This window comes from Phoca vitulina, unplaced genomic scaffold (genome assembly GCF_004348235.1).
Source record: "Phoca vitulina isolate PV1807 unplaced genomic scaffold, GSC_HSeal_1.0 scaffold6, whole genome shotgun sequence".
Taxonomy (NCBI): domain Eukaryota; kingdom Metazoa; phylum Chordata; class Mammalia; order Carnivora; family Phocidae; genus Phoca; species Phoca vitulina.
In genome coordinates this window covers 72,585,510-72,611,910 of record NW_022589709.1, presented here as the reverse complement: position 1 = coordinate 72,611,910, position 26,401 = coordinate 72,585,510, and the positions used below count along the sequence as shown (strand labels likewise).

The window sequence follows — 26,401 nt, the reverse complement described above, 5'->3', positions numbered from 1 at the left end:
ATTCCAGAATGCTGCTTTTAAAAGCATTTAAAAAAATTCTTTTGAAATAGGAATATTTGAAAAGCACCTCCTTTAAGGAAATTGTAAGTTTGTAAAGTAAATACATGAACTGATGTCAGAATAGCAGTCTGTGCAGAGCAGCTGCTGTTTCTGAGGGGCAGAAAAGGGTAGATAGTCTTGCTGTAGCCTTTTGCTGACCTTGAAAGTAACCCAGGGATAAGGCCTCTGGAATGCCAGGACATTGGCCCCAGTCACTATTACTCTATTTTTTTTATTGTCTCCATGAAGTCGTTAACATCTATCCATAATAAATATACCCATTCAACATAAATTCAGCCAATGAAGAAAAGCACACCCCGTAAGACTGTGTATTGAAAAATGCAGAGCTCATAAGCTATACTGCCAGGAAAAGATATTTTTTACATGCCAAAAATAAAAATTGAGACCTTACTAAGCTGGATTGGAAAGACAGTTCTGTAGAGACATCTGGTTCCCTGTAGGTGGAATTTCAACTCTTAAAAACAAGCATACCAACTTAAATCGTGTGTCAACTACAGAAAATTTAGATTCTGAACCTACTGGCTTATGCTTTTCTGTGTTTGGCATCATTCGCAGGTACGTGCTTCTCATTGTATCATGGATAGGCCCCTGTGAACGCAGCTCCTAAGTTTACATGCCACCCATTGAGCACCGTTGGTGTGGAAGCGTATGTCTCTTTCCTAAGAGCTCCAGCAAAAGTCCTGTGGCTGACATTTTCAGTGGCTTGGACCAGGTTCCAGGTTTATCCCTGAAGTGGTCGCTGTGACTGTTGGGCCATATCTGAGTCAGGTGCTAGCCCCTGGGGTTGGCTTCACCTGACCACACAGACAGAAAGAAAGGGAAGAGGTAGTTCCCCAAAGGAAAGTTGAGTGTTAACAGTAGAAATGGGACCGGATCTTAGGCAAGCAGAAGCAACACATGTTCTCAAAATGAGCAATTGAAAGGGGTCATATAGACCAGCTTCAGAGGGGGCTGTTGGTGGTGATGGGTGCAGAAATTTATATAGAAGTAATGTTTCAGCCCTGGGTTCTTCCTTAAGATGATGGTTTTGCTTGATTTAGGATCTACACCTTTTATTGTATGGCATTGCCAGGCCAATAAAGAGAACTTCACACAGATATTCATTTGGTTGCAGGTACACAGAGAGTCATCAGTTATGCTGATTTTGCAAAGATAAAAGGTAGAGGAAGAATCCTGTTTTTATTTCATGATTTATTTCAAAAGCATGTGGAAGGTTGGCAAATTTTTGTTGGATTGACTTGACTGGAGGTCATGGGGCTGCCGTAGGTCAGCCTAGGTAGAGTTTTTTCTCTGTGATAAGATGATCTTTGCACATTTGCCTCAGGTCTTTGTGCTGAACCCTGTAGTTTCCTGGGTCCCAGTCAGTCTTTGTGTGCTTAACTTAATCCACTTGGCAGAGCCTGATGTAGCTGCCTGTAGAGGTCTCCTAGCCTTCTCCTGGTTAGGAAGAAAATGGAAGGTGGTAAGGAAAGGCAGCAAAAACATTTCTCACTTTGCCTCCCCAGAGACAGATCTGTTACCCTCCCTTGACCACAAAAATTCACTGAGGAAGTCAGTGAGTCAGAGATGCACTAGGGTGGACATCATTAGCACAGTTTAGTGAGCCTCTGGTGTCATGTGTGTGTGTGTGTGTGAGTGTGTGTGTGTGTGTGTGTGTGTAATGGGTACTGCTTTCCTTCCAGAGTAAATTCACCAGCATGAAGAACGTGAGCAGTACTTGAAAGGTCTCCCCAGCCCCATGTCTGGGATGGTTGATAGATTACCCACAGAGGCACGGGAACATGACCTGTTTCCTCTTGACCATTCCAACTTTATTTTCAGTGACTCTGACATCTTCACAATATTTTCCATTTTATTCCTGGGCTCTTGCAGACCTTCCCATAATGAGCGCATTCCGTCTTAAAATTTTCCTTTCTGCATTAATTGGGGCAGGGTTAGATTTTGTCTCTTTAGGTCTTAGCTGTATTGAGAGGAATTATACAGCATGCCTGGGGCTTTAGGGTCATCAGTAGGACATCCTAGCCAATGGATGCCTCTTCCTTCATCAGCAGTGCCACTCCAAATTTGTTTTCCCATTTTTTTACCTCTTTTTCTCTCCAGCGATGAGGAAGTATGAGATAATGTCTGAGAAACCCTTGATGCCCTTTGGAGAAAGGCACACTGTCCACTTATTTGTGTACCCGTCTACTGGCTCGAGTTAGCCAGTGGCCACTCCCAACACTGATTTAAGCTCTTCAGACTCAAAATTGAAATACCAGTAGAGAATGATGGCCAAGAGTGTGGTATGGTCAGACAGCCTGGGGTTGAATTCAGGCCTCATCACTTACTTTTTGATTAATCTTGGCCCTTAGATCTATATCAGTTAAGGGGGGTAATTTTAACACTGACCTCAGAGTTCTTGGTATGTGCAGTTAAATGAGATAATCCATCAAAATCACCTGGTACAATACTTGCCACATAGTGAACACCCTATAAATGTCATTATAATCATATTACTGGAGCTTTGTATCAAGAAGGGAATTTGCCCTTTTTGTAAGTGTTGAAATTAGGGAGAAAATACAAAGAGACATTAACGCCTGGTATAATGACCAACTTAGTCTTACCAGTCAGCTTTATCTGGATTTTTTTTTTTTAAGCAAATTGAAGCATTGCAGATTAAAGTTCTCCCATAAAGCAATGCTATGGCAAAGGACAAGGGAGGGGAGACTGTTGGAAACAAAAGTGACTTCAGACACCTAACCAAATCTAATGTATGCACCTGGGTTGGACCCTCATTTGAACAAACCAATTTCAGTGTGGATTGTCAGATGATATTAAGGAATTATCATTAAATTTGTTGGGTATCATAATAATTTTTTTCATAAAATAACATCATTATAAAAATAACATTATTACTGATTTAAAGAAGATGGGGATTTATAAGAAAGAAATTTTTCCTTATGTTTTCTCCCCTCCCTCCTTAATAAATAACAGCTACCTTGGCATTTTCAACTAGATGTTGTTTCTCTCCTTTTCTCCTCCCCTCCCAAGTCTACTAAGTTCTGAGGTCCCAGCTGGTGTCTGGGTTTGCTCCACATCAGCTCCATTTGTGTCTCCAGCTGGAACAAGTCTGCTCAAAAAGTAGATTATTTCCTGCAGGGAACCATGGTGCATCCAGAGGGTACTAGGTGTGTTCCTTTTGACTCCTTGTTTAGGATTTGACCAAGATGGATGTATCTCTTGAGTTATATCACTGATGGGTTGCCTTATCAAGCCCTGCAGAAGTAAGCAGCAGGGGCAGACTGACAGCTTTTAAGATATTTTAAAATTTCTTCCACACATAATCAAAGGGAAAAGGATTATTCAGAGTAGAGTCCCCAAATTTATATTCAGACTGCATTATTTATATCCGGGCAAGGAGGGTATTTGTGGGAGAATGAAGGCACACTGCCCCAGTGTGAGCCCAATCGCTGGAGATAATCCCATGTGAAGTTAACTCTCCTCAGTCACTGTTGCAGGCACTTAGGAAGCGAGGGAGGGTTGCGGGAGGTAGAGACACTACTCTGCCTACTGTGAATCTCTGTCCAGCAGCTAGAAACTGGAGAATAAGGTGTCCCAGAGAGGAATATCAACTGTCATGCTCTATTGTCACTTTGAAGCCAAATTTATAAATATATAGCCACCATCTGGATGAAGGTAGAGAATATTTCCTAGAAAGCTCTCTCATGCACTCAAACACCTCCTTTGAGGTCACCTGGGTGGCTCAGTTGGTTGAGCGACTGCCTTCAGCTCAGGTCATGATCCTGGAGTCCCAGGATCGAGTCCCACATTGGGTTCCCTGTTTAGCAGGGAGTCTGCTTCTCCCTCTGACCCTCCCCCTTCTCATGCTCTCTCTCTCAAATAAATAAATAAATAAATAAATAAATAAAATCTTAAAAAAAAAACACACCAAAAAAACCTCCTTCCCTCCCCCACCCTCCAGGTAATCACTGTTCTAACTTCTGTCACTGATTAGTTTCCCTGTTGTTGAACTTTATTTAAATGGAGTCATAGGGTTGTACTCTTTTTTTGATGGCTTTTTCCCCTCAATTTAATGCCTGTGATATTCTCCGTGCTTGCTGGTAGCAGTGGTTTGTTCTTTTTTATTGATCTAAAGCATTTCATTATAGGGAATACATCACAAGATTTTCATGCTTTTATTGATGTACATTAGGTTGTTTTTAAATTTGAGCTATGATGAATAAAGCCTCTAGGAATATTCTCCTACCTGTCTTTGGCCATAAGGACCCATTTCTCTTGAGTATATCCCTAGGAGTGGGGACCATAGGGTGGATGGATGTTTACCTGAGTAGATATTGTCAAATACTCTTGCAAAGTGGTTGTACCCATTTGCATTTCTACCACTAATGTTTGAAGGTTCTAATTTTTCCACATCCTCAACTATACTTGAAATTGTCCATATTTTTAATTGTAGCTATTCTGCTGTGTGTATGTTAGGGTCTCACTGGGTGTATATTTGCATTTCCTTGTTGAGATGTGAGGTGGAGACCATTTGGGTATTTTCTTTTGATCAATGCCTCTACCATCTTTTGTCCATTTTTTCAGGGCAAGCTTGCCTTTTCTATGAAGGCAATATGAATGTCAAGAGTCGTTGTGAAGAGAAGAGTGCAGCACGGCTACATGTGTTGGGAGTACTTCCTGTTTAGTGATACAAGGCATGGGTGTTGGTGTCTCACACCATGAGTTCCAGTCCCATCCTCCCTACCTGCTGGTTAGATATTTCAGTTTCTAAGTCTATTTTCTCACTCTAAAAATGTGGATAACAACAGTACCTATCTCACCAGTCTGTTGGGAAGGTTAAATGAGAGAGATGTCACTTATGACGCAGTGCCTGATGCATTAGTAAGTGGTCAACAAATATTATAAATGAATAGCTATGCTGGTGTGGTGGTGGTGATGAGGAGGAGGAATGGGAGATTCCTTTTCGATTGTGGGGTGTTATAAGTGAGCACTGAGTCATTTTTAGCACCAAGTGGTTGAGCAACTCCTTTCTCCTATTCCATTTTTCTGGCCAAGATCTAAATGTCCTCCTGCTCATTCCTGCAGTGGCCTGTCCCAGCCTCCCATTGTGTGGGGCCTTGGGCCATCATCCTGATTTATTGGATGGCTCAGCTGAACTTCTCATTCTAGCTCTGACTCAAAGTTTTTATTTTTTATTTTTCTTCCATTTGACTAAGGTACCTAATACACGTTTTATTAAGCACCTACTCTTTAAAAAAAAAAAAATTTATTTTCAAGTAATCTATATACCCATTGTGGGGCTCGAACTTAAAACCCCGAGATCGGGGCACCTGGGTGGCTCAGTCGTTAAGCGTCTGCCTTCGGCTCAGGTCGTGATCCCAGGGTCTTGGGATCGAGCCCCACATCGGGCTCCCTGCTCCACGGGGAAGCCTGCTTCTCCCTCTCCTACTCCCCCTGCTTGTGTTTGCTCTCTCGCTCTGTCTCTCTCTGTCAAATAAATAAACAAAATCTTAAAAACAAACAAACAAACAAACAAAAAAAACCCCGAGATCAAGATTCTCATGCTCCACCAACTGAACCAGCCAGGTGCCCCAAGTACTTTTTTTAAATAGAGTGCTAGAGTATTTCTAGGGAATTATAACCTAAGAGTACTGTTTCCAGCTCTTAGGAAACTTAACATCTAGTCAACTAGTAGTAATAAGTAGCTACCCCATCATTTAAATGTTTATTATATGCCAGATACCATTCCAAGTATGTTGATGTATTAGCACATTTCACTGTAATGCTATTCTGTAGAGGTACGTACTTTTATAATCTCTGTTATTAATACTGGGAAATACGACCCCAAGTCACATAGCCAGTGTCAGAGCCAACAGTTGAACTTAGATCCAGACCCATTCTCTTATTGTATGTGTTTATACATACACATTCTCTTATTGATATTTTGCCTCTCCTAAACCTGCCTCTCCCTGAAGCATCTTGGGCCAAATTGATGAAACATTAACAACCCCCAAGCACAAAATGTAATCTAAATGTTCTCCTGGTCTTTGTCTAGTTGGGCATGCACCTTCCATGCTTTGTTACTCCCAGATATGGTGAGGCCATGAGTTACCCTCAAGATTAGATTTCTTAAATTTACGAAGTCTACCATATTAGGCAGGGTACAAGTTAATCTTTGGAAAGTTCTTTGAAGGGCTGTATATACTCCTGATCATCGTTATTATTATGAGCAGCAGATTGGCTACTCTTGTACAGGGCAGAATTACCGTCAATCAAATGATCTTTCTGTATACTTTCTGCTTAAAAGGACTAACAGGTTTCTCTTTCTTGCCTCCCCCTTCACGTCTCCAGAGCTACTGGCCAAAATCAAACTGGAGTTGCCCTTGTCCCTCATTGGGGGGGAAGGTACTTGGCTCATCCATGCTGCCACCCTACCCCCACCCTGCTTCATAACTAATTCAGCACCTTCTCCCACCCCTTCTTTTTAAACCTCATAAGTTACCAAGTAAGCGAAAGGTTCACATTTTCCTATTGTTTGTTGCAGTTACACATCTGCCTGCATTTTACTCTGTAGCCCATGGACATGGAAAAGTGACTCTTGGAGGATTTCATTGCATTCGTGCATCAGAAGTCTTAATCCATTTGACCTCATGCTCCTTTTTGGCTCTTGCTGCATGTAAGCTAGCCTGATCCAGTCCACCTTATGTTGCTCTCGAAGGCTAAAAAAGTCCTGTGACCAAATGTTTAGCAGGCTGTTCGGACATGTTGGATTGACAGCTTGATCTAAGTCCATTTCCTGCTTTACACCACCCCCCACCCCCCAAGCCAAAGGTGGAAACACAGCAAGTTACATAAGTTGTTGGAGCAGTCCAGATGGCTGGCTGCTGGCCCAGGCAAACTCAGTGTTGGAGCACTTGGGAATGCCTTCACTGGCAGTAAAACATAGGCCCGTTTTTAATGAGAACAATCATTTCGTTCAGCTACGTGAATCAGAATAGTAGAACAAAGTCAGGGCTATGATCTCCTAAACATGGCTGCTGGCTTCACTCTGAGGCAGGACGGGGGGTGGGTTATGGCAGGAAGGGCTCTCTCTCTACGGTTTAGTTTTGACTGAACAAGAAAGAGTGGGCTGAAGGACAGGAGTAACAACGTTAAACAGCTTGGAAGCCCCATGGAGTCAGTCAGGGAGGGGAAGGAAGGAATCTGAAAAGGAAGGAAAGGATCTCATCACCAGTGTCTGCCAATTCCAGCCTTGATATTCTGTGTGTCCAGTGTCCGATCTTTCCCTTTTGTTGTATGCCTTCTTGCAAGGTTTTGAAAGGACATAGTTCTGGCAGATTTGAGGCACAGTGTGGCTGTAGTTCCCTGGCTCCAAAACGCAGGCTTGGTTTGTTGTGCCTGCTCTTGTTTGGAAGATCTATCAGAAACTTCAGGGAAGCCCTGAGACCTTCTGTTTGGGTGGTCAACAGTGGGCTCACAGGGAGGCTGTCTCTGGTTCTGCCCTCCTATGTGTTGCCTTGATGTGACCCAGAAGCATTTGTCCAAGGTGCCTGCCCCCCTTGTGGCACCACATATAGGCCTTGTAGCAAGAACTGAAGATGATTTTGTCTAGGCGACCTAAGAGCTGTCTGGGACTGTCATGCCTCTCCAGAGCAGCCCCACAGAGCTTGCCTAGCACCCATGTCACTCTAGCCACCTGCCTTCGTGGGGCTGCACCTTGTTGGCAGGCGGGTAGAGTGGGAATGGGTCACCTCACTGTCTGCTATTCACGTTCATCTAAAATGGAGATGATTATATATGTCCTTGATATCTGAGGCTGAGCCTTCCTTGCTGCTCCATGATGAATTAGGCTCAGAGATGCTACTCTTCTGTTGCTGTAGATTTAGAAATGGTCAACTGAAAGCATAAAGATAAAAATGATTATCACTCAACTTACGAAGAGAATAGTGGTTCATTTTTGATGTTTGTGTTTTCAACCCTTTTTCATATATATGTTTATACATACACATAAACAAAATGACCACTTTCCATATATTGTAATATAAGTAGGATTTTCGATATTTATTGTATTTTTCTCTTACGTATCAGTTTAGCCATGAATTTTACTTTTAACAACTGAAAATCCAACAAACAGTAGCTTAAATGGGGGGAGGGTATTTAGACATTGAGCTGTAAGATAACAGTTCGGGGTAGATAGGGTAGCTCTGTGAAGCCTTGAGGGACCCAAATTCTTTCCATCTTTCTCTTACTCCATCCATAGGATGTAGGCTTTGTCTTCCTTGTCACCTCATGATTGCAAGAGGGTTGCTGCCCTTCCTGGCCTCGTGTTTGTGGTTCAGGCAGGGAGAAGGAAGAGGTGAGAAGAGTAACGTGTGCATGCCAGAGGTACAGCATTTTCCCAGAAGTCCCCAGTGTACATTGGCTTGTGTCTCATTGGCTAGACCTGAGCCACATTCCCACCCCAGAGGATTGTTGTGTTTTCACCTGGATAAACTTTGTTTCTACATAATCAAGGGTCTGTTTTTAAGGGGGAAGAAAAGAATAGACACTATAAATACCTAGCAGTGTCTGTCACACCTTGTTTCTAAATACTGTTCCACAACAAGAAGTTCTTGGGTGACTTAGAAACTAAAGTCATTGATGGCATGAACAGAATTGTGTGTACTCTCCTCAGAAAAATGTATAAATACATAACACTTTACATATGATATCTGAGAGGTTTATGTAGTCACTGAGACCCCCCGGTGGGCTGCTATCTGGGAGTCTTTCCTTAGCATAAATTCATAGAAGGGCCATGCTTCTTGTTTTTGAAGCTCACTGTCTGTGAAGACTGTGCCAGTTTATATTTCCGTAAGTCCTGTATGGTAGTGTCTATTTCCCTGAGCCCACATTACAGAAAAATCTGTCATTTTTTCAAAAGGTTAAAAAAAATACCAGTTATAATTTGAATTTCTTTGTGTTCTGATGAATTCGAATATTCCTCACGTTTATTGACTACTTGTCCTCCTTTTGCAAATAGTTTATCCTTTGTCCATTTGTTTTTCTATTGGTGTATTTACCTTTCTTTTGATTGTAAGAACTCTATGTATTAGGGCTATGAGCTACTTTATGTATTTTATTTTTGCTTGAGGCATCCACATTCTGAGATTAAATACCTCACGTTTGTTTTGGCCTCAAAACGGTGTAAGGTAGAGATCTACCTTGCTCTACCTTGCTTTTGTTTCCCTCCAAATGATTCTTGTTATCTCAGCACCATTACTTCCTAACTGCCCTGAAATGCTCTAACATGGTTTAAGAAGTGTAGCAGATTTTTAAGTACATGGAGAATATAAGAGTTAGCTCCTATGGAAGAAACTGCATGAGCTGCCATGCTTTGCAAGATTCTGTGTTTTTCATGCCTGACACACTTCTGGGAGTGAGGACGCTTAGGCTCTGTGTCTTGCCCTGACGCTGACTGCTGAACCTCTTTGGTGTGAGGCACAACTGTAAGTGTGCAGTTTAATACTTAAGATGCTGGTAGAGAGATGGCGAGTTACTCTTACCAGATTTGAGGGGTTCTCGAAGTCCTAAATTCATTTTTAATTACACAACCTCTTTAGGTGCTAGGGTTGGAACTTACTAAGTTAATGTAAACTGAGTCTAGGGTGTGCATTGACAGCACTTTAAACGTCCTTGGTTCATAATGTCATTCATCAAATATTTATTGGATGCCAGCTATGCTCAAGGCCCTCTGGTGTCTTCAGGGATAAATCTGTCACTTTGCTATTGTTTCACAGTGGAGGTGATGAATGTGAGGTATAAGCACAGTGCTTTAAAATAGAAGAGATGATTTTAGACAGAGGAAATTGAAGACAGCTTCAGAGAGGAGGCACATGTGAGTAGGGCTTTGAAGGATATGCATAGGCAGAGATGGATAGAAGTGCTCTCTTGGCAAGAATGTGGAAATGAATGTTCTTAGGAAGACATGGGACAAGTGTAGGAAATAGCCAGTTGTATTTAGTTGGGGCATGAAGGTTGGGAGGAGAAAGGGGAAAGTAAGTTAGGAAATGTTGGGGCCAGCTTGTGAGAGGTTGCACATAGAAATTAGGACATTATGCTGTCAGGGATGATATGAGCATACAGGTTTTGGAGCAGAAGTGATTGCAGAGCTCTGGCCCTCTAAAGGATGTGTTGAACAAAGGGAGGCCAGAAAGTAAACCAGTTTGAAGGTATTCCAGGCAAGAGGTGCTAAGCTACCCAACAGGAGTCTTGGGACTGAATGGGGAGGAATGGATATGATCATCATTTTGAAAGCAAAATACAGTTACTGTCACCTGGTTAGATGTGGGAGCAAAAAGACAGGAATATAAGATTATGGGTCCAAGTTACTGCTGGAACAGTCTTGGCATTAACCAAGATAGTGATTATTAACTACTGTTTTGACTGAGCATTTACTGTGTGCCAGGCACTGTGCCAACTGCTTTACTGCTCTCATCTCATCCTTTAGTTTGGGTGGAATGATCCCCATTTTATAGTTGGGGGCATTGAGGCACAGAGAGGTGTCACAACTAGAAAGGACAGAGTTAGTATGTGAAAATAGGTTTGTGTATTCCCCCCTCCCCCCCATTAAATGGCCTTGGATCAACCAACAAAAACAAGTTCTAATTTAGCTGCTGGCTCACAGTTTTAAGGTGTTCCCCCTTCCATTGTCTCAGAAACCCTTCTTGGTGGTGTTAAGAGGAATAGATGCTGGGTTTGAGGTTCAGGGAAATTCCCAGGTGGAGATGACCAGTAAGTAGTTAGAAATGGAGGTGTGCTACTAAGAAAGCCAGAGGGAGGTTGGGGTTGTATGTTTAGAGGTGGGGTGCCATTTGCATAAAAGCATTTGTTTGAAACCGTGGGAATGGATGAAATTGATAAGTGCTGTGCATAGGAAGAGGAAGTGCAATAAGAGAGCCAGCAAAGGAACTTTGGGAGGTTTTAGAATAAGTTATGGAATTCTCCAAGTATACTGCTGGTGGGAGTATCAGTTGGTAACTATGCAAAATGGAGTAGAGTCGAATATGTACATATCCTGCAGTGGTCGTTGTTGTAACTACTCAGCTCTGCTGTTTTGCACAAAGCAGCCATGGACAATATGTAAATGGTTCAGCATCACTGTTGTCAAAAAATCTTTACTTGAAAAGCGCAAGGCAGACTGGATGTGCCCTGCAGGCTGTAGTTGGCTGATTTTGCCCCAGGGAATTCATACACATGTACAAATGGAGACCAGTGAAAAGGTTGTTCACTGTAGTGTGGTTTATAATAGTGAAAAAGTGGCAATAACTTATATTGTTCATCTGTACAGAAATGGATAAACTGTGGCTCTTTCATTTTATGGAATGCTTTATAGTGGATAGAGTGAATAAACTTGATTTGCATGTGTCGATATGGGTAAATATCAAGAACATAATAGAAAATGAAAAAGCAAGTTGTAAGATCACATGCATACATGGTATCATGCCGTTTACATACATTTTAAAAGTATAAAAACAATATTCTGTTTACGGACATGTACACATGTAGTAGAAGTAGTAAAACATGCATAGGAATGGTACACACCATCTTGGGAGTAGGGGAAGAAAGAGACAGAGATGGGGCTAGGGACTATGATGTTCAGTTCCTTAGAGATCTCAATTGGGAACAAATTTAGAAAGCTGCCAATATCTGTTAAATCTGCATTGCCAATCCCTGGGTTGGCATGGGGATTATTTTTTTTGTACTTTTATGTATTCTCAAAATATTTCATATGTATTTGTTTGACTCTGTACACACATACACACAATTGATCCTTATTATTCACAGATTCCATATTTATGAAGTTACATACTTGTGAACATTTATTTATATCCCCAAATCAGTGCTTGGGGTGCTTTCTTAGTCTTGGAGATCTGCACAGTGCAGAGAAAAATTTGAGTTGTCTAACACATGTGTCCAGCTGAGGTTGCACAAGGTGATACCCTCTGCCGTCATGTTTTAGCCCTCAGATTCTAAGTAAGTGTCCTTTTTGCTGTGTTTAGTACCACTTATTTTGTGTTTTTGCGTGTTTTGTTGGTGATATCACTGTTTAAAATGGTCCCCAAGCATAGTGCTAAAGTGCTGGCTACTGTTCCTAAGCATGAGAAGGCTGTGGTAAGTATTACAGAGAAAACACCTGTTAGATGAGCTTCCATCAGGCATCAGTTGTAGTGCTGTTGGTCAGGAGTCCCCTGTTAATGAACCAACAGTGTATATTAGATAAGGTGTCTTTAAACAGAAGCACACACAGAACAAGGTTATGTGTTGATGACTTGATGAAAATGTTGGAAACCTAACCCTGTATTCCCCATAGGAGCAGAGGTTCTATATTCGCTAATTTATTGTTGATGGTGACTCTAAAGAACATAACTAGAGTGAATAATGAATTGCTTACATGTGTGTAAATATGTATGTGTATTGTACATTTATAATTATTTTATATTTATAAACACATTGCATTTATGATTATTTTATATCCCTATATAACATTTTTATATAAATACTTTTTTCCCAAGTTACAAAAAATAACTGCAGGGTAGAGGAACCTACAGAGCTGCCTGTGGAGCAGGCTTGGGTAGGGGTCAGGAGAGGTGAACATTTAAAGGACACAGGCTAATCACCTATATCAAGTGCTGCAGGAAAAGGCCCAGAAGTGGCCTTTGATTTGTGTGTTTACCTGCGATGCTCTCAAATTCAGGTCAGAAGTAAGGCATGTCCTAATCTCTCCTGTCCTCCAGTCTGGGGAGGGGACCAAGGGGGGCTTAGTTCTCCCAGTTGCCTTTGGCTTCTGGCTGTGCTGGTAACTGAGCTTGGTGGCTCTGTGTATGGCATGCTTTAGCTTTCTACAGAAGAAGCTAGGGAAGCTTGGGTTGGGCATATTGTGTTTGGAACAACCTCTTCCTGGTCAGCTTTAAACCACATTGTTCAGTAAGCTGAGCTGATCTTTGGTCAGCAGCCTCTGATCATGCCTCCTTTTCCTTCAAAGTCCTTACTCCTTGTTCTAAATTTACAAGGCCTCATTTTTAACCAGTTGTCAGCAAATCCCAGTTTAGCAGGTTGCTGATAAGGTACAAGGTGCTATTCTCCCGTTGTAATATAAAACCCTTCAAGTGAGTAGAGTCTTGATTTGAACCCCTCAGGACCAAAAGGATTCGTTTTTGATGGTGGGATATTAGAGAAGTTAGGCAGTGGAGGAGTCTGGAATTTAAGCAATTTAAAAAAAATTTTCAGGCTCCTCTTCCAATGGATTAGGAAATTAAGATCCAGAGAGAGCGAGTGTCTTGATCAGGATCACACAGGAAGTCAGTGGCTAGTCAGGACCACATACTTGTCAGCTTCCAGGGCTCCCTGCCTCTTGAGATTATAGTCTGTAGGTAGCCATATAGTTAGCCATGTACCCTGAAAGTTAGGCTTGAGCATATTATATATATGCTCATACACACACGTCTTTACAAAGCTCATTTATTTCTCCCTTGTCCTGTGAGCTGGGTAGAGAGCAGATAGCAGTTTTGTTAATATTGTGAGGACCCCCAAAGGTTATATAATGGATCAACTCCATATGACAACTTTCTAGAGGGTGGGGAGAAGTGGAGTGAGGGTGGATTAGTGCTACTCCTTACTGAATTTGTATTTTAAACCAGTGAGTTTCAGATCTGGGCTGTGACTCAGAAGCACCTGTAAATTATGTTTACAAACCAAGGGAACTAGGGAAATTAATTCAAGATGGGTCATAAACTTTAAAAATAAAAGCTGTAACTATGAAGCTTCCAGAAGAAAACATAGCGTAAAATCTTTGTTATCTGGCATCAGCAGAGGTTTCTTAAGAGGATACAGAAAGCAATAGGTCTACAAAAAAAAAAAAAAAAAAAAAAAGACTTTAAATTCGACTCTGAAAACTTGTGCTATCAAAAGATACCATTGAGGACTTCTTCCTAGAAACATCGCCAAAGGCAAGGGAAGCAAGGGCAAAAATGAACTATTGGGACTTCATCAAGATAAAAAGCTTTTGCACAGCAAAGAAACAGTCAACAAAACCAAAAGACAACTGACAGAATGGGAGAAGATATTTGCAAATGACATATCAGATAAAGGGCTAGTATCCAAAATCTATAAAGAACTTATCAAACTCAACACCCAAAGAATAAATAATCCAATCAAGAAATGGGCAGAAGAAATGAACAGACATTTTTTCCAAAGAAGACATCCAAATGGCCAATAGACACATGAAAAAGTGCTCAACATCGCTTGGCATCAGGGAAATCCAAACCAAAACCTCAATGAGATACCACCTCACACCAGTCAGAATGGCTAAAATTAACAAGTCAGGAAACGACAGATGTTGGCAAGGATGCGGAGAAAGGGGAACCCTCCTACACTGTTGGTGGGAATGCAAGCTGGTGCAGCCACTCTGGAAAACAGTATGGAGGTTCCTCAGAAAGTTGAAAATAGAGCTATGGTATGACCCAGCAATTGCACTACTGGGTATTTACCCCAAAGATACAAATGTAGTGATCTGAAGGGGCACGTGCACCACAATGTTTATAGCAGCGATGTCCACAATAGCCAAACTATGGAAAGAGCCAAGATGTCCATCAACAGATGAATGGATAAAGAAGATGTGGTATATAGATACAATGGAATATTATGCAGCCATCAAAAGGAATGAAATCTTGCCATTTGCAATGATGTGGATGGAACTAGAGGGTATTATGCTAAGCGAAATAAGTCAATCAGAGAAAGACAATTATCATATGATCTCACTGATATGAGGAATTCTTAATCTCAGGAAACAAACTGATGGTTGCTGGAGTGGTGGGGGGTGGGAGGGATGGGGTGGCTGGGTGATAGACATTGGGGAGGGTATGTGCTATGGTGAGCGCTGTGAATTGTGTAAGACTGATGAATCACAGATCTGTACCTCTGGAACAAATAATACATTATATGTTAAAAAAAAAAAGATAGTAGGAAGGGAAAAATGAAGGGGGAGAAATCGGTGGGGAGATGAACCATAAGAGACTATGGATTCTGAGAAACAAACTGAGGGTTTTAGAGGGGAGGGGGGTGGGGGGATGGGTTAGCCCGGTGATGGGTATTAAGGAGGGCATGTATTGAATGGAGCACTGGGTGTTATATGCAAACAATGAATCATGGAACACTACATCAAAAATAAATAAATAAATAAATAGGGGGAAAAAAAGTTACCATTGAGGAAGTCCATTGGCAAACCACAGAATGGGAGAAACTATTTGCAAAACATACATCTGACATATCCAGAATGTATAGAGAGCTCATAAAACTTAGTAACAAAAAGAGAAGCTGCACTAAAAGATGGGTGAAAGTCTTGGAGAGACATCTCACAAAAGAAGATTAAGAAAGTCCAGTAAGCTCATGAAAAAGTACTCAACATTATTAATCATCAGGGAAATGGAAATTAAAACCATGGTGAAATAGTATTACATACCCACCAGAAAGGCTAAAATTAAGACTGCTAGCACCATGTGTTTGTGAGTATGTGAGCTACCAGAGCACTCAGACATTATTGGTGGGAGTATAAAACAATGATTTTGGAAAAGAGGTTGGCAGCTTCTTGTTCAATAACAACCCTCCCACCCCCACCCCCCAGTCCCTCAGTTGGTTAAGCATCTGACTCTTGGTTTCTGCTCCGGTGGTGATCTCAGGTCATGAGATTGAGTCCTGGGTCAGGTTCCACATTCAGCGTGGGGTCTGCTTGAGATTCTCTCTGCCCCTCCTGCTCCTGCTCTTTCTCTAAAATACGTAAATAAATTAAAAAAAAAAAAAAAGAATTGTGCATTTCATTGTAGGTAGCTTTTACCTTAAAAATTAAGGCTGATAAACCAATATTTAACTTTAATAAATGATAAGCATACTCAAGTGCTTAGATAGGAAGTGTTGATGTCTGCAATAATTTATCAAAAAATAAGTTGGCTTGGTGGATGATACAGAGAGATGGCTGGATACATGATCAGGCAAATGTAAAATACTAACAACGGTAGGATGGAAGTGATGGGTTCTATGTGTATGTATTCACTGTTGCTTTTTTCCTGTAAGTTTGAAAATGTTTCAAAGTAAATGTTGAGAGTAGGGAGTGAATATGCTGCTCTGGCCGACCTGGCCTAAGTCATACTATCTGTCTACCCCCAGAGTCAGAAGTGGACTGACCTCTGCCTGTGATGGAGAGGTGTTACCCTTGGAAGGAGAGCAGGGTACACTCGCCTAATGACAAGTGAATGAACACTGTAGGTAACCAAAAGACAAATCTTCATGTGCAAGGGCTCTGATGGTCCCAACCTTACCCTTTACTCCAATCATTGTGTGGGAAATCGTGTGGTATCTTGATAAACCTCCTCCTTTGACACTGTCTGGAGATAAGAAAGGGCCCAGTCTAATAACTTTTTAACCTTTGTAGAACCAGAAAAGATTCTAGAATCTAAAATAGAGTTTGTAAACCCTATTCTGTTGCTTGGGTGTTACAGGAAAACAGAGATTCCTCATGTCAAAGAGCTAGGGATCCCCTCCCTACCAGTTCAGAGCAAAGAAATCAAAGCGAATATTCCCAGAACCCCTTGCTGCATATGCTGGGTTGACATCAGGTTTATTCCTAGATTTAGGGTAGGACCTGTATCCGAGGAAACTCGGCTTTGAGTCATCTGTCTAGAAATGCAGTACTCTGACCTACCAGTTGTCTATAGGGAAAGAAGTCACCGGTGCCTGTGTTGGATAAATTTCCCTCCTGCCTCTGGGAGAGGCATTGCAGGGGTTAATAAGATCATTACAGTGCCACTTGCCTCAAGTTGCCTGAAAGACGAAGGGACTGGAAGTTGAAAGGAGTGAATTTTGTGCAGTGACTCACTGTCTGGCTGTCCTTTCTCCTGGGCAGGGCCCTGCTCTAGCAGCAGAACCTCACAAGCTCCAACTTTGGAATCACGTATACTGTACCAAAGAATTTCTCATCTGCAGTTTTCCAAAGCATAAAAGAACAAGGTTCCCTCTTCTGATGGAGCTGTGCTACTATTTCCAAAGACATGGAGGGGGTGTTGGTGGGGGGGGGGGGGGGGCAGAGGAACACAGAAAGACTTTCTCTGTTCAAAATTACAATTTTTGTCTGGTGAATGGGGTGGTAGAAGCATCATGCTGATGGGCTAGTGGGTTCATACCCACTTTTTAATGTTACGTCAGTGTGAAGCCAGGAAATGTTAAAGCCAGAAGACTCCTCACACAATGATCTGACCACATCCTACATACGTGTCAGCTCATATGCCATCTACTTAATGTAGTGCATTTGCTATCAAGTGAGCTTGTGTTTTTTTTCTGTTGCCCTTAAAATTTTCCTGAAATACCCTTCTTACTCGGACATTACTTAGATTTCATTTTTCCTCTTTTGCGTCCAGGTTTGTTTATATTGGCTGTGACTCTGATCTTGGGTTGAAAGCTAGGGAAGTTGCTTATAGGGGTTTTCAGGATTTCTGAATATGAAATGCAAGGAAATTGCATAATGTTGCAGCGTTTCCTCTTCTTGTTGCTCGCTTGTTACCCAAAATACAGTAGTTCCTTCTAGAAGCTTGAAGGAATTTGGCAGGTCTTACCCTCTGATGGTCTATTGTCGGTCTAGAGAGTCAGTGTTATCCTGATTTGAGGTTGAATTTTTCTTGAGGTCAAACAACAAAGCTTCCTGAATTATAACTATGGCAACAGTGTTTATATAACAGGCAAATCACAGGGCTGTGGGGGAGGAGCATGTACAGCAGTCAGTGTTAGTAACTCCAGAAACACTGCACTCATGCTTAAAATCCAGCAGGACCAGAAACAAGTTACAATAGCTGGCCCACCCCTTGGCTGCATCTCTGGGTGTGACCGACCACCTTCATGCCCCATGAGGACCAGTTTCACCTCTTGCCTTAAAATTCTATGATCTTAAATTGAAATTTCTCACAGGAAGTGTGTTTTAAGTGTCAGCGACACTCAAAATGTGAAAGCCTCACTCTAAGGATAATTTCCTCATTACGGTCCTCAGGGCCCACTTCCGACCCACTGAGAATGACTGAAAGAAGGTTCATCCTTTGTCTTAAGCTCCTTTGTCCCTCAATCAGGAGCGACTTCTTAGACACTAACCATATGCCCAGCATTGTGTTAGATGCCAGGCAGACCCCCTGGTAGAAATGTAAGACAGAACTGGTCATAAGGAATTTATTTGCAGAATAGAAATAATGGAAAATGGGAAATTGTATTTTGAAGTATTAAACTGTGTAGAATAGACTGTCAGAGCAGTGAGAGGCCAAAGCAATAAGGGGGTCTGCAGCCATGAAGTCAGTTAGAACATCTTTGTGGAGGTAGCAGAAAGGGAAATAGCATTTTTGAGTACTTGCAGGTGCTGTGAGGCTATTTTAGTTCTTCTAAGACCCCCTCGAAATATTATTACTTAGCTCTACTTTATAATAAGAAAACATACTCAGGGGATGCTTGGGTGGCTCAGTCAGTTAAGCGTCCGACTCTTGGTTTTGGTTCAGGTCATGATCTCAGGGTTGTGAGATTGAGCCCCACGTCAGGCTCCATGCTCTGTGGGGAGTCTGCTGGAGATTCTCTCTCCCATCTGACCTCTCCCTGTTCTTTCTCTCTCTCTCAAATAAATAAATAAAAATAAAATCTTTAAAAAAAGAAAACATACTCAGAAGTGTTAAATCGCCATGTGAAGGCACATAGCTAAAATGTGGTTGAACCAGGCTTTAACACCAACTCTCCAGGGCCACAGCACTACTCTGTCCATCACCCTGCTTCACCTGACCCTAGGCCATTTCCCCCATCCTGGAATCCATTGAAGCCTTGTACAGGGGAGAGGATAGGGTCACAATAATTAAACCTCAAATGAAGCTGCATTTGTCAGCCCAGGAATGCCCAGGGCCACCTTCTAGATGAAATGGAGCTTAGTTCTTATGTGTCAGAATGACATTCAGCCAGTTTCTCTGCTTTCCTGGACTATGAAGAGCTCTTAACTGTCAGTTATTTGTATCCCTCTGAAATCTGCCGTCCTAGGACTCCACCCTGACTTTCATCTCTGTTCAGAATAGTAAGTCTTGCCATTCTTCCACATGACAGCCCTTTGAGTATTTGAAGACTAGTATTGTGATCTCCTGATGGCTTTTCTTCAGCGGAAAGAGAGCAGAGCCAACAAGACCAGGTAGAAGGCCAATGCCAGGGTGCCCACAAGTGGTCCAAATCTGGCTAAGGGCAGTAGAAGAAGAAATGGGGATGAGGAATAGATTTAAGGAATATGATGATAGAATTGATAAACTGGTTATGGTGACTCCCCAAGGAGAATGAGGATGGTATCCATGTGGAACGTGGATGCTAAGAGGGTAGAAGTAGCAGGTGTCTAGAGCACTTTGTTTTCCCCCAGTATTACTGAGGAATTATACAAGACGTAAGCCCTTTATATCCTTAGGTACAAAGCAGCCGGAAATGCTTGAACAAATGGGAAAGAAAGTGTATTTTTCTGTCATCATTGTCATAATCATGTTGAACAGCAAGTAGTTGTTTGTATTCACTGGTATGCTGGTGTGTTGGTATGCAAGAAGGCTTGAGCGGCCATCAGATTCTCTCTCCAGTTGGCTTCAGGAGCACAGCCATTTGATCACTCTTTGCTGGGCCATTTTCCAAGAGACTGCCTGAGTCTGCGGTGCCTCTTTTTTATAGGGGAGGGGAGACTCAGTAGCATGAGGTATAGTAACCCCTTCTTGGTTCGCATTTCACAACTTCCTGGTGACACCCTTTTGAGTTTTGACAGCCTTGAGTTAAGCCAAATAATGTAAATCTGCTTTATATTGTCTCGTAATAAGGCCTAAGTTGTACATTTTCATTCTTCTCTAATGTAGAGATTCCTGGAGCAGTCCAGATATTTGGAAGAATGACATATAGTCCCTCAGCAATGATAGATCTGCTTACCTTTTCTATCTGGTTAGTACATCAGTGCATTGTCTTCATCAACTCCAACATGGGGCGGGGGGTGCCTGGGTGGCTCAGTCGGTTAAGCATCTGCCTTCGGCTCAGGTCATGATCCCAGGGTCCTGGGATAGAGCCCTGCATCTGGTTCCTGCTCAGCGGAGAGCCTGCTTCTCCCTCTGCCTCTGCCTACTTTGCTCTCTCTCGCACACACTGTGTGTCAAATAAATAAATAAAAAATCTTTAGGGGGAGAAAAAAAACTCCAACATGGGGATTTAAAAAGAAAAAAAAAAAATCAGTTTCTCCTTTATTCTTCTACTCAAAAACTGTTCATCCAGTCAATACTTCTTGAGTGGCGTGCTATATTCTAGTCACTGAGCCCTCTTTCCGAGTAGTTCTGGAGGGTGCAAGAGCAAGGTTTTCACATTTGTTCAAGAATAAGTCATTGGAAAGAGCCATCAGATACATTTTCATTGACTTGACTTTCAAGAGAGCCCCTCTAAGCCAGCAAATGCGATACTGGTAGCAGTGGAAAGGGTGAGCAGAAGGGGGGGTTGCTAGGTGAGAAATAGAAAAGCAGTGGCAGCCATTTTACTTCCGTTTTCTCCCGCGCATCAGGCTGTGATGAGAGGCACACTCCTAATGGGAAGAGGAGGAGCCAATACCTAGCTCCAGAGCTCTGGCCCCTAGACACATCCTTCTTTATTGCAATGTATTCAAACTGGTTTCATCTCTCCATGCTTAAGATTCAAACAATTCCTTCTCAAAGCTTTCCCAAGTGTAGCTTGTGGCCCACTGTGATAAGAGGGTCCCTCCGTGATCTAAAAATGCATGTCCACTATTGAGTGGCATTCCACAGACCCAGGTTGTCTTACTCGTAACCTCTCAGGAGTGTCACTTAAAGTTTCTAAATTTAGCCTGTTAATAGAGTCTGATAAGAATTCGAATGTGGTACTCTACTAGGAAGTCTGTCTGCCCCACAGTCCTCGGCAGTGCTGGCTAGTTCTCTGCATATGTGCTCAGAGTTTCGGGGAAGGATGTTTTCTGGGCATCCTGAAGTGTCTCAAGCTCGTTATGGTTTTCAATTACTGCTATGTTTGTATTAATTGGAAGTTTGTGGAATTACTGTTATGTTTAAATTGGGTGGAAATTTTGTTCTTACATAATGGTTGCATTGTTGCTGCTTTAATTACTGCTTAGCTTCTTCTGAGTTCTTTGTTAATTGCCAAGGTGTTTTTTTTTTCTCCCCTAGAAAGTGGGACTGAGTGGGGAAATTGCATGACGTTGTGGCTGAGCACAGCTAGTCTAGAGCACTCTGCCACTTGTTAGTTTTGCAAGCTTTGGAAAGTTATTTGAGCTGCATAGTGCCGTGAAGTAGAGGCAGTCTACTGCCCTATAGGCTTCGGGATGAAATAAAATAATTCATCTCAGTGCTTAGTATGGTGCGTGGCACATGATTGGTGAAAAAGTGGTTGAACAAGTGGTTGGTGGTAGGTGGTTACTTTTATTTTTGACTGCTGTTTTAAAAAAAAATTGAGAACCCATTGCTCTGTAAGTTGACTTTGGATGGTTCTTTCTCTTCCTTGCCCTTAGTCCCTTAATCAGTTTCAGTTGGTTAAATTAAAATGCTAATGAGCCCAGTGTTACTGGATCCCTCAAACTACATTCCCATCCTTAGCCTTTTATCCCAGAGGGGATAAGTGTGAAGAGAATTAATGAGGAGGATGAAAATGATGGTGGTGAAATTTTATCTTTATGGAACTCTAAGTGGGACATGGAATTGGTATTCTCTGCTTTGTGTTAAATGTTTTATATCTATTATCTTATTTAATTTTCACAATACCCTTAAGAGGTAGGGAATGTTAATATCCTCATTTTACAGGTGGCATGATTAAGGTTTAGAGATGATAAGTGATGGGAGAAAGCGTATTAACTGAATTAGTCTTCATAGGAGCCGTAATTCAGGGACTGTTTAGTGACTCATGTCCCCTTGAATTAATCCAGGAGAGTTATGTTCTATCCTTTCAAGACAAAGGCTCTTGAGAAGCTTACTTGAAAGCTTGTAAACCTGAGATAATTCGGCTAATCAGTCATAAGATAGAAGCCATGGCCAAAGACACCTTTTATTTCAGGAAGTTGGCCTCGCCTCTGTGCTTCAGTATTACACTAGTGGGCCACCATGAGATCTGTAGAAGAAGATTTCCCCTGAAACTAATATAACAATGTATGTTAGTTATATTTGAATAATAATAATAAAGATTTCCCCAGAACAGACTGACCATTTTTCAAGGGTGAATTGCATGCCCTTGGCTTCTGCCAGTATGGGAGGAGGTATTTATGAACCTATAGACTACTGGTTTTGCTTGGTAGTAATGCGCATTTGCTACTGCTTGGAAAAGTTAAAGAGTATTGTAACCTCCCTGTGGAGGCAAGATAGAATAGGAAGCTTCTCACTGGCTCTCTGTCCTTGGACAAACTGTGTAACCTCTCTGGGCCTCAGGTTTCACATCTGCAAAATGGGAACAGTGCTAGTACTTATGCCATAAGGTGGTTAAAAGGATTCAGTGATGTGTGTGGTACTTGGTAAGTTAAACAAAGCCATTCCCACTTAGTGCTATTACCGTGCTGCCATCTGGCCTGTGTGGTGGTGAGGCTGCTCCCCCACCCTGGGCCTTCCTTGTTGGGCCATGTAGTCACACAGTTCTGGCGGGCATGGTTTGTTAGCTTTATTTCAAAACTCATTCTCTTTGGCTCATTTACCAAACTAGCAGAGATGAATGGCCTGGCCTCAAAGGATTGGGCAACACATGCTTCTGGCACCTTTGGCTCATTGATCATGCCTCTCCGATTTGGGGAATGCTTGGGTGTTGCAGGCAAGCGCTTCCTGAGACCCAGGAAACCTTGAAGGAAAGTACTTTGGTGCAAATTCTCCTCCTAATAAAGGAGAGTTAAAAGTCTTGCATTTCGTTCTTCTTTCTGGATTTTGCCATTTATAAACAGGAGCCAGTTTCTCTCAGAATGTTTAAATTTAATAGAATGAATTGGTCAGGGATGCTGAAAAAAAAAAATTCTTGACAAAGTAGGGTCTCTTCCCTTGCACTTGGCTTACCCAGTTTCCAAGGTTAGCGAACACCATTCATGGGTTGCTCGTCCTAGCTATTATGAGGCTACCTGTTTCACTCACAGGTCACAACATCCTGCAGGATTGTGTTGCTGCCCCTCTGCCCCATCTTCATCTTCCTCCCTTCTCTACTATGCACTGATTGCTGGTTGCACTGGTCTTCCTCCTTCCAAAAGGCTGTGCCAGGATCACAGTCTTTTGACCCCTCATCTCTAGAACTTTTAAGCATAAAAACTGATGCCTTTGCCTCAAGTACAGAAACCCTTTTCTTTAATCCTCATCCTCCTGACTTTCAAATAGTGGTTCTTTAGGAAATCAATAATAATAAAATGGAGTGATTTGTCTTACTTAGAGTTTGATCATTCAAAACCCTCTTGGCCAACTCCTTCAATTTACAGATGAGGCAGTAGAGGCCCAGACAAGGTGAGAGCCTTACCCAATGACGCAAGGCAACTGAAGGGCTAGGTTGGAAAGCTCTTGACCAGCCATTCCAACCCACACTTGCTAGCAGGTAGAAATCCCTTTTAGGGTTTCATGACTCTTTTTTAGAGATGCTTGGCTCACTGCCTCTAGGGATTAAATAAGTGGTTCTCGGCCAAGAGTAGCCATCAGAATCACTTGGCATAGATAGGTAGGTAGGTAGGTAGGTAGATAAATCGAAAGATACATACATACATATGTATGTATGTTCATACATACATACTTGTGATGGCCAGCTTTACCCTATGCATTTTCATATATAAAGAATAATAATCACCAAAGAGAGATTTAGAAAACTATGATTTTTTTCCCTTTATAACAGGGGGTTTATCTTACTTACTAATGTCACCATATTAGGGATTGGCAAACTGCCCTATAGACCAAATCCAGCACACCACCTGGTTTTTGTATAACTCAGCATTTATAGATGAACATTTGCAATTGATTTGATAGGAAATACTGAGTTGGAACCCTAATTAAGCCAAATGTTATCCTCCTTATGTAAAACCAACAAACAAATAAAACCCCATTCTTTTGATTGGTGGATCTGCATTTCAAAAAATTATACTCCTTGGAAGAGAGATTCCACAGGATTCTGATGGCCATTCTTGGTTGAGAACCACTTACTTAACTTCTAGAGGAACTGAGCCAAGCATCTCTGAAAAGAGACCCTTGGAACTCTAAAAGGGATTTTTATTGTGAGGAATATTATACCTGTATTTCAAAAAATTACTATGTTTTAAATTTTGTCAACCAAAAATTTGTGGAAATTCATTTTCTCTCTTGTTAAACAAGTATCTGCATAATACTGATTTTGTTTCTTGGTCCACAAAGCCTAAAATATTTACTGTCTGGCTCTTCACAAAAGAAGCTTACCGACTCTTGGAGTATGTCATTGTGTGTTTTATATTGGGGTATTTTTCTCTTTTTCTCTATTGGAGCACTTCCCCTTTTATGATTTCTGTGAATAATTTAAGGGATTTACATTGTAAAAGTAACGAATTTTCCTTACAGCTTTCAAATTTCAAAACCATATAATGTATTGGTTCCACTCCCCAGTGTTAACACTTAGTAGTTTATAATGTATCTTTGTCCTAACTTGGCCATTTACTAGCTGTGAGACCTTAGTTAACCTCTCTAAGTCTCAAATTCTCCATCTGTAATACAGTGATGGGTTCCTACTCAATAGAATTGTTGTGTAGATAATTTGAGATGATTCATGTGGATTGCTCAGCACGTTGCTTGGTGCACAGTAAATGCTTAATGATTGTAACTATTTAAAACTTTTCTTCTTTTTAATTTAAATATACACATAAGTTTTTTTTTTTTTTTTTTTAAGGATATGATCTTTTTTTATAGTAAAGTTCCATAGGTGATTCTGATGTATACATACTTGAGAATACCTGAAGTAAATACTGGGAAGTAGATAATTTTAGAGAGGATTCATGTTTGGGGGCCAGAAATTGCCTTCCATTTTATAGCATAAATTAGGAAAAGGGGGCAGGTAATGATCTTATTCATTGAACCTGTAGGGTGGTAGAAAATTCACACAAGTAAATGTTTATTTCTATTTTCCAGGTCTACAATTCGAACAAAGACAGTCAGAGTGAAGGAAGTAAGTATGTCCCTTGGATAATTTTCTACAGCTGGGGCTGGGATTGAGCTTTAAAAGTTGCTACTCTGGGGAAGAGCCACCAGGGGGTGCTGTGGGCATGTTGGGTCTGCCCCATTTCCCTGGTGTAGTCCCTTGCTTTCATCCTGACTTACCATGTCAGTGACTCCAGGACATTTTAGTGAGCCTGACAGGCAAGGCTGTAATGACACCTTGCGATATATAACCCTTCACACTTGACAAAGCATTTTCATGTATATTATGTCAGTTAACCTTAGGTCTTGAGAATGTAGCTCCACTAACCACTTAAAAGCCACTCAGTCGAGTACTATGCAGCTTCCCAAGAACCTTGTCCTAGGAGAAAGCCAGAATTGCCTCCTACACAGTCTTGTTCAAAGGACTGGATAGGCAACAACTATTTTAGGGATTGCTTAGTAACTGTGTTCTTTGTTACCTTTTTGGAGAAGAAAGAGTGGAGATGGTGAAGTCCGTAATAATAGTCCTCTTCGATGGGAATGACCCTGGGCAGCCTCTGTAGAATATACAGCGTATTTCCCCTGCTGCTGGCTCTGAGCACTCTGGTTAATCATAATTTCCAAGGACACCTGTAACCTTGTAAAAATGATGGGATTAAAATGAAAAGCTACTGCTAATGTTAGGGCTGATGATGTCCTTGGTGCATAGGAGTACGAACCAATTCCTTCCAGGTTGCTTACAAGAGTGCAAAGGAAATCCTGTCCCCTTGCTTCGAATTTGCTTTGTAAAATCCACTTGGAGAAACATTCAAAGAGCCCTCCCATGAATCCCAGTGATGTCAAAAAAATCAGGAAAGCAGTGCTTCTCCATGTGGACAAAAGGATGAGGTATTTTTGTGTGTGTTAAATCCATTAAAGGACAGAGATTTTCCTTTCATTCTTTCCAAAATACAGATTTTGACCAGGAGTTTTATAAAAAATATTAAGTAATTTGGAATGGTTGCTACTGGTAGGTTAAGAGGACTTTAGAAGAGGGAAAAAGTTTTTTCTTTTTTCTTTTTCCTTCAAGAATTGAATAAGGGAAAATTTTTTCAAGTAAACATTCAAGGAAACAAGTGCTCCCCCTCCCCCCCCCCCCCCCCCCCCCCCCCCCCCCCCCCCCC

The 26,401-nt window shown here is 41.6% G+C and overlaps 1 protein-coding gene across 5 annotated transcripts in view; it reads left to right on the top strand.

Annotated features, from left to right (window-relative positions):
* Positions 1–26,401, top strand: part of ARHGAP26 (Rho GTPase activating protein 26) — a 414,246-nt gene that overhangs the window by 192,833 nt on the left and 195,012 nt on the right. For all 5 annotated transcript variants that reach the window (XM_032404464.1, XM_032404465.1, XM_032404462.1 and 2 more), the window contains one exon: positions 25,230–25,266. In XM_032404464.1, coding sequence (XP_032260355.1) covers positions 25,230–25,266 — 37 coding nt within the window. The remainder of the gene's footprint in view (positions 1–25,229; positions 25,267–26,401) is intronic.